The sequence below is a fragment of the Halichoerus grypus genome, chromosome 5 (genome assembly GCF_964656455.1).
Source record: "Halichoerus grypus chromosome 5, mHalGry1.hap1.1, whole genome shotgun sequence".
Taxonomy (NCBI): Eukaryota; Metazoa; Chordata; class Mammalia; order Carnivora; family Phocidae; genus Halichoerus; species Halichoerus grypus.
The window spans coordinates 51,721,567-51,734,579 of record NC_135716.1 but is presented as its reverse complement, the minus strand read 5'-3'; the positions used below and the strand labels follow the sequence as shown (position 1 = coordinate 51,734,579).

The window sequence follows — 13,013 nt, the reverse complement described above, 5'->3', positions numbered from 1 at the left end:
AGAGCAGTAACAAGACAAGGATGTCCACTCCCATCACTTTTCTTCAACATACTACTGGGAGTCCTAGCTGCAGCAATCACACAAGATAAAGGAATAAAAGGCATCCAAATTGGTAAGAATGAAGTAAAACTGTCACTACTTGCAGCTGCCCTGATACTATACATAGAACACCCTAAAGACTCCACCAAAAAACTTAAAAATGATACACCTTTACACCAAAGCAATTAAAAAAAAAAGATTAAAATTATGTGATGCCTTTGGTTTCAAATATGCTTTACTGCTTATTTCTTACTGCATATCAAATTTAAGAAAGAACTGTTTAACAGATGTTAAACAGATGTTTCACTGCTTTCCAAATAGATAAAACCAAATTAATGTTAGTGGCTTTTGATAGTTTATATAAAGAATGGCAGACAAAATTTTCCCCTTTTCTCATGGGATATGCGATAGTTCATAGCTCATGTCCTAGAAAGCAAATATCAAGATTTTTCATAAATAACCCCTTGGTATTTCTATTCAGAGACAGAACTGTAGGCTGGAAGAACAATAATGATACTTACTGGCAATGCTTCTGTCCATTTCTAATAAATATCATGGGCTCTCAGGCAAGGAGCCTTATAGTCAGAAAAGAAGATATTCTTTTATGAACAAATTACCAGAGAGAGTACTTAATTACCAAATAATCAAGGCTGTGGTCTAGATTTTACAAATGTCTTCTGAATCCTATTTTAGTCTGATCCTTCTATAGGATTAATATGGCATAAAGTAAATAGGACAATTTTTGGTATCACAGAGCTTTGAGTTTGCACCCCTACTTAGCTGCTTAAAACTGTAATCTTGAGAGTTTTCTCTTCAAGTTTTACTTTTCTTGTCATCAAAATGGGGAGACCAACTTACTTTGGACCACTGTTGTAATGGTTATAATAAATATCTGCAAAGCACCTAGGAGAGTGCCTGACATCTAAAAGAGCCTCAAAGATATGTTTAAGATGAAATTATTCCCTAAACCATGATGCCAGAAAACATTATAGAAGTAAATGGAGAGGAGCAAGATGGTGGCAGCGGAGTAGGAGATTTAAATTTCGTCTGGTCCCAAGAATTCAGCTAGATAGGGATCAAACCATTCTGAACACCTATGAACTCAACAGGAGATCGAAGAAAAGAATAGCAGTAACCCTCTGAACAGAAAAGCGACCACTTTCTGGAAGATAGGACGTACAGAGAAGTGAATCCGAGGCGATATACGGGAAGATAGACGGCGGGGGAGGGGGCCTCCGTTGGCTGTTACCAGCAAGTGACTGAGCAGCGGAGCACAAAATTGGAACTTTTAGAAGTCTGCTCTGCTGAGGGACATCACTCCAGTGGCTAAGTGGGGGTGGGGGGGTGGGAGGGGTGGAACCCTCACTGGGACAGTGTGGTCTCAGGACCCTCGGGGTCACAGAAAGACCAGGGGTGCCTGAGTGCGGCAGAGCTCCCAGGTATGGGAGCAGGGAAGTGGGCTGCAAAGATGGAGCCAAGGCGCGGGCTCTCAGCTCGGGGTTGCCATAAACCGTGATCCGCGGCATAGTCGGGCCACTGCTCTTCCAGCAGGGACCCAGCAAGCGGCAGATCCGGGGAGCCTCCCCTTCCTACCCCCGGGAGGAGCGGCGTGGGAGCACACTACAGGGATCTGCTGGGTTTGGAGACTCCACACTGGGTCAGGTGCCAGAGATAGAAACGCTCGGTCACAGGCCAGGTGAGCATGGAGTGCTGCCGGAGACCAGGGAGACGGGAGTGATTGACTGCTTTTCTCTGGGGGCTCACTGAGGAGTGGGGCCCCGAGTTCTTGGCTCCTCCCGGGCAGAGACTGGGAGGCTGCCATTTTCACTCTCCTCCTCCAAAGCTGTACAGAAAGCTTGCAGGGAACAAAAGCTCCGGAGAGCAAACCCGAGATTACTTAGCCCGGGCCCTGGCAAGGGCGGGGCAATTCCGCCTCGCAAAGACATTTGAGAATCACTGCAACAGGCCCCTCCCCCAGAAGATCAGCAAGAACAGCCAGCCAAGACCAAGTTTACCAATCAATGAGAACGGCAGAACTCCAGGACTAGGGGAATACTGCACATAGAATTCATGGCTTTTTTGCCCCCCTGATTCTTTAGTCTTTCAAAGTTAATTTTTTTAATTTTCTTTTTCTATTTTTTGTTTGAATTTTTCTTTTTCCCTTTTTCAACCAACATCTTATCAATCCCTTCTTAAAAATATTTTTTATTTTTCATTTTTACAGTCATATTCTATCCCTTCACTATAGTTAACCTTATTTTTGGTATATATATATACATATATATATATATATACACGTATATATATACCACTTGTTCTCTCTTTAAAATTTTGGGGTACAGTTTCTTCTAACAGACCAAAATATACCCTAAATCTCTAGTATATGGCTTTGTTCTAGTCTCCTGCCTGATCACATTCTCTCCCTTTTTTTTTAATTTCTCTTCTTTTTTCAACCAACTTCTTATCAATTCCTTTTATAAAATCTTTTATAATTTTCATCTTTACGGTCATATTCCATCCCTTCATTGTACTTACCCTTATTTTTGTACATATATGTTTTTCTTTCTTTAAAATTTTGGGAGGCACTTTCTTCTAACAGACCAAAATACGCCTGAAATCTAGTGTGTGGCACTGATCTATTCACCAGCCTGATCATATTTGATCACATTTTTTTCTTTTTCTTTTTTCTTACTTTCCCTTTCTTTTCCCCTGGTTTCTGGTCTCTTCTGATTTGTTTAATGTATATTTTTCTGAGGTCGTTGTTACCCTTCTAGCATTTTGTTCTCTCATTCATCTATTCTCCTCTAGAAAAAAATGACAAGGCGGAAAAACTCACCTCAAAAAAAAGAACAAGAGGCAGTACCGACTGCCAGGGACCTACTCAATACGGACATTAGTAAGATGTCGGAACTAGAGTTCAAATTGACAATTATAAAGATACTAGCTGGGCTTGAAAAAAAAGCATGGAAGATACTAGAGAAACCCTTTCTGGAGAAGTAAAAGAACTAAAATCTGACCGAGTCAAAATCAAAAAGGCTATTAATGAGGTGCAATCAAAAATGGAGGCTCTAATTGCTAGGATAAATGAGGCAGAAGAGAGAATGAGTGATATAGAACACCAAATGATGGAGAATAAAGAAGCTGAGAAAAAGAGAGATAAACAACTACTGGATCACGAGGGCAGAATTCAAGAGATAAGTGATACCATAAGACATAAGAATATTAGAATAATTGGGATCCCAGAAGAAGAAAGACAGAGAGGGACAGAAGGTATACTGGAGCAAATTATAGCAGAGAACTTCCCTAATTTGGGGAAGGAAACAGGCATCAAAATCCAGGAGGCACAGAGAACTCCCCTCAAAATCAATAAAAGTAGGTCAATACCCCGACATCTAATAGTAAAACTTACAAGTCTCAGAGACAAAGAGAACATCCTGAAAGCAGCTCGGGACAAGCGGTCTGTAACCTACAATGGTAGAAACATTAGATTGGCAGCAGACCTATCCACAGAGACCTGGCAGGCCAAAAAGGACTGGCATGATATATTCAGGGTGCTAAATGAGAAAAATATGCAGCCAAGAATAGTTTATCCAGCTAGGATGTCATTTAAAATAGAAGGAGAGATAAAAAGCTTCCAGGACAAACAGAAACTAAAAGAATTTGTGATCACCACACCAAACCTACAAACAATATTAAAAGGGGTCCTCTAAGCAAAGAGAGAGCCTAAAAGTAACATAGACCAGAAAGGAACACAGACAATATACAGTAACAGTCAATTTACAGGCAATACAATGGCACTAAATTCGTATCTTTCAATAGTTACCCTGAATGTAAATGGACTAAATGCCCCAATCAAAAGACACAGGCTATCAGATTGGATGAAAAAACAAGACCCATCGATATGCTGTCTGCAAGAGACTCATTTTAGACCCAAAGATACCTCCAGATTGGAAGTGAGGGGGTGCAAAACCATTTACCATGCTAATGGACATCAAAAGAAAGCTGGGGTGGCAATCCTTATATAAGACATATTAGATTTTAAACCAAAGACTGTAATAAGAGATGAGGAAGGACACAATATCCTACTTAAAGGGTCTATCCAACAAGAAGATCTAACAATTGTAAATATCTATGCCCCTAACATGGGAGCAGCCAATTATATAAGCCAATTAATAACAAAAGCAAAGGGGCGCCTGGGTGGCTCAGTCGTTAAGTGTCTCCCTTCGGCACAGGTCATGATCCCAGGGTCCTGGGATCGAGCCCCACATCGGGCTCCCTGCTCCACGGGAAACCTGCTTCTCCCACTCCCCCTGCTTGTGTTCCCTCTCTCGCTGTGTCTCTGTCAAATAAATAAAATCTTTAAAAAAAAAAAAAATAACAAAAGCAAAGAAACACACTGACAACAATACATTAATAGTAGGGGACTTTAACACCCCCCTCACTGAAATGGACAGATCATCTAAGCAAAAGAACAACAAGGAAATAAAGACTTTAAATGACACACTGGACCAAATGGACTTCACAGACATATTCAGGACATTCCATCCAATGCAATAAAAAACACATTCTTCTCTGGTGCCCATGGAACATTCTCCAAAATAGATCACATCCTAGGTCACAGATCAGGTCTCAACCGGTGCCAAAAGATTGAGATTATTCCCTGCATATATTCAGAGCACAATGCTTTGAAACTAGAACTCAGTCATAAGAGGAAAGTCGGAAAGAACTCAAATACATGGAGGCTAAAGAGCATCCTACTAAAGAATGAATGGGTCAACCAGGAAATTAAAGAAGAATTAAAAAAATTCATGGAAACCAATGAAAATGAAAACACAACTGTTCAAAATCTTTGGGATGCAGCAAAGGCGGTCCTAAGAGGAAAGTATAGAGCAATACAAGCCTTTCTCAAGAAACAAGAAAGGTCTCAGGGGTGCCTGGGTGGCTCAGTCAGTTAAACGGCTGCCTTTGGCTCAGGTCATGATCTCAGGGTCCTGGGATTGAGCCCCACGTTGGGCTCCCTGCTCAATGGAGAGTCTGCTTCTCCCTCTCCCTCTGCCTGCCTCTCTGCCTACTTGTGCTCTCTCTATATATCTCTGTCAAATAAATAAATAAAATCTTTAAAAAAAAAACACACAAGAAAAACAAGAAAGGTCTCAAATACACAACCTAACCCTACACCTAAAGGAGCTGGAGAAAGAACAGCAAATAAAGCCTAAACCCAGCAGGAGAAGAGAAATAATAAAGATCAGAGCAGAAATCAATGAAATAGAAACCAAAAGAACAGCAGAACAGATCAACAAAACTAGGAGCTGGTTCTTTGAAAGAATTAACAAGATTGATAAACCCCTGGCCAGACTTATCAAAAAGAAAAGAGAAATAACCCAAACCAACAAAATCATGAATGAAAGAGGAGAGATCACAACCAACACCCAAGAACTACAAACAATTATAAGAACATATTATGAGCGACTATATGCCAGCAAATTAGATAACCTGGAAGAAATGGATGCATTCCTAGAGATGTATCAACTACCAAAACTGAACCAGGAAGAAATAGAAAACCTGAACAGACCTATAACCACTAAGGAAATTGAAGCAGTCATCAAAAATCTCCCAACAAACAAAAGCCCAGGCCAGATGGCTTCCCAGGGGAATTCTACCAAACATTTCAAGAAGAATTAATACCTATTCTTCTGAAACTGTTCCAAAAAATAGAAATGGAAGGAAAACTTCCAAACTCGTTTTATGAAGCCACCATTACCTTGGTCCCCAAACCAGACAAAGACCCCATCAAAAAGGAGAATTACACACCAATATCCTTGATGAACACGAATGCAAAAATTCTCACCAAAATACTAGCCAATAGGATCCAACAGTACATTAAAAGGATTATTCACCACGACCAAGTGGGATTTATCCCTGGGCTGCAAGGTTGGTTCAACATCTGCAAATCAATCAACGTGATACAATACATTAACAAAAGAAAGAACAAGAATCATGATCCTCTCAATAGATGCAGAAAAAGCATTTGACAAAGTACAGCATCCTGTCTTGATCAAAACTCTTCAGAGTATAGGGATAGAGGGAACATACCGCAATATCATAAAAGCCATCTATGAAAAACCTACAGCGAACATCATTCTCAATGCGGAAAAACTGAGAGCTTTCCCCCTAAGGTCAGGAACACGGCAGGGATGTCCACTATCACCACTGCTATTCAACATAGTACTAGAAGTCCTAGCCACAGCAATCAGACAACAAAAAGAAATCAAAGGCATCCGAATCGGCAAAGAAGAAGTCCAACTCTCACTCTTTGCAGATGATATGATACTTTATGTGGAAAACCCAAAAGACTCCACCCCAAAACTGCTAGAACTCATACAGGAATTCAGCAAAGTGGCAGGATATAAAATCAGTGCACAGAAATCAGTGGCATTCCTATACACCAACAACAAGACAGAAGAAAGAGAGATTAAGGAGTCAATCCCTTTTACAATTCACCCAAAAGTATAAGATACTTAGGAATAAATCTAACCAAAGAGGCAAAGAATCTGTACTCAGAAAACTACAGAATACTCATGGAAGAAATTGAGGAAGACACAAAGAAATGGAAAAACATTCCATGCTCATGGATTGGAACAAATATTGTGAAGATGTCAATGCTACCTAGAGCGATCTACACATTCAATGTAATCCCCATCAAAATACCATCCACTTTTTTCACAGAAATGGAACAAATAATCCTAAAATTTGTATGGAACCAGAAAAGACCCCGAATAGCCAGAGGAATGTTGAAAAAGAAAAGCAAAGCTGGCGGCATCACAATTCCAGACTTCCAGCTCTATTACAAAGCTGTCATCATCAAGACAGTATGGTACTGGCACAAAAACAGACACATAGATCAATGGAACAGAATAGAGAGCCCAGAAATGGACCCTCAACTCTACGGTCAACTAATCTTTGACAAAGCAGGAAAGAATGTCCAATGGAAAAAAGACAGTCTCTTCAACAAATGGTGTTGGGAAAATTGGACAGCCACATGCAGAAGAATGAAACTGGACCATTTCCTTACACCACACACAAAAATAGACTCCAAATGGTTGAAAGACCTCAATGTGAGACAGGAGTCCATCAAAATCCTAAAGGAGAACACAGGCAGCAACCTCTTCGACCTCAGCCGCAGCAACTTCTTCCTAGAAACATCGCCAAAGGCAAGGGAAGCAAGGGCAAAAATGAACTACTGGGACTTCATCAAGATAAAAAGCTTTTGCACAGCAAAGGAAACAGTCAACAAAACCAAAAGACAACCAACAGAATGGGAGAAGATATTTGCAAATGACATATCAGATAAAGGGCTAGTATTCAAAATCTATAAAGAACTTATCAAACTCAACACCCAAAGAACAAATAATCCAATTAAGAAATGGGCAGAAGACATGAACAGACATTTTCCCAAAGAAGACATCCAAATGGCCAACAGACACATGAAAAAATGCTCAACATCGCTCGGCATCAGGGAAATCCAAATGAAAACCTCAGTGAGATACCACCTCATACCAGTCAGAATGGCTGAAAATAACAAGTCAGGAAACGACAGATGTTGGTGGGGATTCGGAGAAAGGGGAATCTTCCTACACGGTCGGTGGGAATGCAAGCTGGTGCAACCACTCTGGAAAACAGTATGGAGGTTCCTCAAAAAGTTGAAAACAGAGCTACCCTATGACCCAGCAATTGCACTACTGGATATTTACCCCAAAGATACAAATGTAGGGATCCAAAGGAGTACGTGCACCCCGATGTTTATAGCAGCAATGTCCACAATAGCCAAACTGTGGAAAGAGCCAAGATGTCCACTGACAGATGAATGGATAAAGAAGATGTGGTATATATGTACAATGGAATATTATGCAGCTATCAAAAGGAATGAGATCTTGCCATTTGCAACAACGTGGATGGAACTGGAGGGTGTTATGCTGAGTGAAATAGGTCAATCAGAGAAAGACATGTATCATATGACCTCACTGATATGAGGAATTCTTAATCTCAGGAAACAAACTGAGGGTCGCTGGATTGGGGGGGGTAGGAGGGATGGGGTGGCTGGGTGATAGACATTGGGGAGGGTATGTGCTATGGTGAGTGCTGTGAATTGTGCAAGACTGTTGAATCACAGATCTGTACCTCTGAAACAAATAACGCAATATATGTTAAGAGAAAAAAAAAAAAGATGATGATAGCAGGAGGGGAAGAATGAAGGGGGGGAAATCATAGGGGGAGACGAACCATGAGACTATGGACTCTGAAAAACAAACTGAGCGTTTTAGAGGGGAGGGGGTTGGGGGGATGGGTTAGCCTGGTGATGGGTATTAAAGAGGGCACGTTCTGCATGGAGCACTGGGTGTTATGCACAAACAATGAATCATGGAACACTACATCAAAAACTAATGATGTAATGCATGGTGATTAACGTAACAATAAAAAATTAAAAAAAAACCTAATCAAAGGCAATGAGGAGGGGCACCTGGGTGGCTCAGTTGGTTGAGTGACTGCCTTCGGCTCAGGTCATGATCCCAGGGTCCTGGGATCGAGCCCCGTTCGGGCTCCCTGCTCCTCGGGGAGCCTGCTTCTCCCTCTCTCTCTGCCTGCTGCTCCCCTGCTTGTGCTCTGTCAAATAAATAAATAAAATCTTTAAAAAAAAGAAAAGAAAAAGGCAATAAGGAAAAGCAATACATGAAAGAAGTAAAAAGGGTCAGAGAGAAAGTGGCTGAAAAAGAAGACCCAAAGGAAACTGAACATTCCTACTATTGTCCTGAAGAAAATGAAAACAGAACAGAAAATGAAAATGAGAACTGAACTAGTATTTAAAACTGTAACTCAAAAAAATTTTTCTGAATGAAAAAAGATCTGAGTATACATGTTAAAGGAGAAAATTCTGCCAGAATGAGCAATTCCAAGATCTATCCTTGTAAAGCTATTAGCCGTGGAAGATTAAAAGAAAAAAAATAATTCTCAAGAGCCTCCAATTAAGACATAAATTTTTTTTTTTTTTTAAGATTTTATTTGTCAGAGAGAGAGAGGGAGAGCACACGCGAGCACATGCAAGCAAGCACGCACAAGCAGGGGGAACAGCAGAGGCAGAGGGAGAAGCAGGCTCCCTGTTGAGCAAGGAGCGCGATGGGGGACTTGATCCCAGGACCCTGGGATCATGACCTGAGCCAAAGGCAGACGCTTAACCAACTGAGCCACCCAGGCATCCCAAAACATGAATTTAAAAGCCAAGAAAATTAGAATGGCATCAGATTTCTCAAAAGCAATATACAAAACAAGGCAACAGTAAAATAGCATTTTCAAGACATTTAGTTCATACTGTTTCTTAAGGATATTATATCCAGCCAGGCTGTTCAACATTCAAGGTCATAGAAAAACAGTACAGAATGTGCTAGAACTCATAGAGTCTTATACACATGTGTTCTTAAGGAATCTATAGAGGATGAGCTCATACAATCTAAAGGTCACCTGGAAAACTTTATAAAATGCTTGCCCCATCCTTTCCTAAAGTCAAGCAAAAAACTAAGACCAAAGGGTAGAACTGAGACTAAACAAAACAGTCATATTAATAAATGAAGAGGCCTGTTTTATTAAAAGAAAAAAATACTTAAATTCATTTGCATTCTTAAGCAAAACTCCATTCCATGCTGTATTCAAGAGATACACTTAAAAGGGCTAAAAGTTAGAGTGGACCAAGATTTACCAGGCAATTAGCAATAATGAGATAGAGTTTGCAATTTTGATATCAAAGCAGACTTTAAGTCTAAAAGCATGAAAGAAGACAAAGGATACTATATAAAGTTAAAATTATACAAGAAGTTATAACAGTATGTATAGGCATCAAATAATGCATCTTCCACCTTATGTAAAATAAAAGCTCTAAGAGTTGCAAGGAGAAATATAGAGAAACATACCAATAATGGAAGAGTTTAACCTATCACTCAGTATACAGGTGAAGTAGACAAAAATAATAATAATAATAATAGGGTTCATCTTTAGGCTATATATCAAAGATCATACCCTAATAATGGAGAATATACTTTTCAGTGTGTACAGAACCATCCCCCCAATTAATCCTATACTAGGCACAAATAAAATATTAGTCAACTCCATAGCAGATTTATTACGATATAATAAAACTATTAAAATTAAAAATGAAATTTAAAAAACTTCTTTATAGAAATTTAAGAACACAACTCTTAGGTGAAAGGGAAAATACAAATTACAGAGTTTGTGAAAAATAATTATAATGAAACCCCTACATATTAGAATCTATGGGATACATTTAAAACAGTAAGATAAAAATTCATAACCTAACACATTAATAAAAAAAATCAAAGAATAAAAATAAATTCAAGGCAGAGAGGAAAAAAACTGTAGATCAGAATAATAAATCATAATCCTGGTTCTCGGTGTGGGGCGGGGGGAGTGGAGACAAACCACTAAGTAATTTAACCAAGATTTACAAGAAGAAAGCACAAATATAAAAAAAAAAAATGACAAGGAAGAAGTAACTATTGATACAGAGAAACAGAAGTAAGTTATAAGAGTCTACCTTGTATTCTTCTATGCAAATAATTTGAAAACTAAGAGGAGGTGGGAATTTCTTAGGCTGTGGAAATATTCCAGATCAAAAGTGGCTGAAGAGACATGACAACTATATTCATGCTTGACCCTAGACTGAATCTTGCACTGGAGGAAGAAAATGCTACAAAGGACATTGTTAGGTCAACTGTCAGAACTATATATGGATGGTAGATTAGATAGAGCGTAAATTTATGAGGTCAACAATTGTACTGTGGTCATGGAGGAAAATATCCCTAATTTCAGGAAATAAATTGAAGTAGTTAGGAGTAAAGAGCCATAATATATGTAATTTACCCTAAAATAGTCCAGGGGGATAAAAGGTGTGTATACACTTGTGTATGCGCACATTCATGTATGTGTACACACACACACACACACACACACAGAGGGAATGATAAAATGATAAAGCAAATGGGGTAAAATGTTAACAACAGGTGAATATAAGTAAAGGGTATACTTTTTTTCCCCATTATTTCTGCAAATTTTTTAAGTTTGAAATTGTTCTCAAAAAGTTTTTTTAATTACATTACAAAATTATAATTATGGTACTGATCCCAAGCCTATTAAAAATTTTCATTTTTATGGAAAATTCATTCTTGAAAATGTTAAATTCTCTGGAACTTCAGGGAAGAAATGAAAAGAGCTTACCCATGAATAGGAATGCACAAAAGCTTTTCCAGATTAGAAAGAACAATTCTTACAGTCTCTGGTGTTCTGGAAGAGCCAAACTCTGTCACCAAAAGTGATTTGGTAATATCTAAAAGAGAATGTTTTAAATAATCACTAGAGTTTAACAATAAGAACTCTTACTTAAAAATGTGATACTTGTAATTCAGAATGAAATAGGACCATTTTTATCCCTCACCCTAGTTGTACCATATTTCTTTCATTCTAAGCCTTGAAGTATTAAAATTCTGATAAATTTATTGTCCTTAAGTGGTTGTTTTTATAATCAAGGAGTCTGCTTCTTAGATCATCCCCAAAAAGTGTAGAATATAACCAATTTGCTTGCATGCATGATACCTTTAGTGGGAAACAAGCAAATACCTCAAATATTTAAAAAGTAGAATTTAGAAATTAAATAATTTAAATATAGATTTGAAATAAAACAGAAGTTTGAGTGGTGGCTGACCTCCATTTACTAAATTGATGGATTACCCAATGCTTTCCATTCTGTCTTGGAAACAACATGACTGAAGCTCATAACACACTCAACACTCTCCGCTAACAGGCCCCCTGTGTAGCATACCCTACACTTCATCTCCTCCCACCAGTGTACGTTTACCAACTTGTTCTGAACATGTTTACAATTACTGTTTCTTCTAATAATCACATAATCTAATTAAAAACTATAAAAAGCAAAAAAAATTACAAAAAGGGAAAGGTTTAGTTTCTACAAAAGCTACCACATTACTTTGATTATAAGATGCCATGTTTTTTCACATGTTAATCATCTTAAAAATAATGATGCACGTCCCAATCTTTGGGGTCTTAGAATTCTATAAAAAGAAAACGAACGAAAAATCTGCTCTCAAATTAAGTGTTCAAGGAGAAAAATTATAAAAGTGTAGGGGGATTCTGAATTTAGATTGATTTGCAAGTATCTTTAAGCTCTTGATGCACTTAAAAGAATCTGAAATACAAACTGTGGGAAATGTTGGACATGGTTTATGGAAAAAAGGTGACTCAAAACTTCAATGAGCTGTCACATAGAAGACAAAATACCAATCATCAAGGTCATAAAAAATGTAGAGACCTCATTTTTAATGATTCCCGACATTAATAGACTTCCCCCCCCCCTCAGATTTACAGTCTAACAACTGGTCCCAGCAACATCAGATTAGAGGAATTTGACAAAGAATTTGAGATGTAGTGGCTTAAACAATAAACCATGAACTCCATGGGGGCAGGAAGCCATTCTTATTCATCTTTCTATCCCCAGCACTTAGCAAGCCGCTGAGTCTGAAGTGGTGTTTGCTGGACTACACTTGCCTTCTTTGCTTCCACTACCACATTCAAAACTGTGGTGGAAATAAAAACGTAAAGGGAAAATACACACAATTTATGAATCTGTTAACAACTGGGAGAACTCCATTGGTTAACTCAAAAACAATAAAACACATGTATATAATATCAACCACACCAAAAATGAGAGGATAAACCTACCTTCCTGTTGTGAAACCTGTAGTTTTTGACCATTACAAAAGGCTCCCTTTCCTTTCCTGCCAGTATACATCTTATCCTCCAGGCAACTGTATACAACTCCAAATTCCATCTGCAGAAGGAAAAAAGTTTCCTTTACCAAACCTGAGTATTTTTCACCATTAAATCAATACTTTTTT

The 13,013-nt window shown here is 38.6% G+C and overlaps 1 protein-coding gene and 1 long non-coding RNA gene across 5 annotated transcripts in view; one reads left to right on the top strand and one right to left on the bottom strand.

The window, feature by feature from the left end:
* The window catches only part of IMPA1 (inositol monophosphatase 1), a 47,279-nt gene that overhangs the window by 24,514 nt on the left and 9,752 nt on the right, over positions 1 to 13,013 (bottom strand). For 2 of the 4 annotated variants that reach the window (XM_078072278.1, XM_078072279.1), the window contains exons 6-8: positions 12,838 to 12,946; positions 11,320 to 11,428; positions 8,558 to 8,700 (exon numbers count right to left, since the gene is read on the bottom strand). In XM_078072278.1, the coding sequence (XP_077928404.1) occupies positions 8,558 to 8,700; positions 11,320 to 11,428; positions 12,838 to 12,946 (361 nt within the window). The remainder of the gene's footprint in view (positions 1 to 8,557; positions 8,701 to 11,319; positions 11,429 to 12,837; positions 12,947 to 13,013) is intronic. The other 2 variants (XM_078072280.1, XM_036100804.2) reach the window with 1 other exon arrangement.
* The window catches only part of LOC118541225 (uncharacterized), an 81,606-nt gene that overhangs the window by 63,820 nt on the left and 4,773 nt on the right, over positions 1 to 13,013 (top strand). The window lies entirely within an intron of this gene.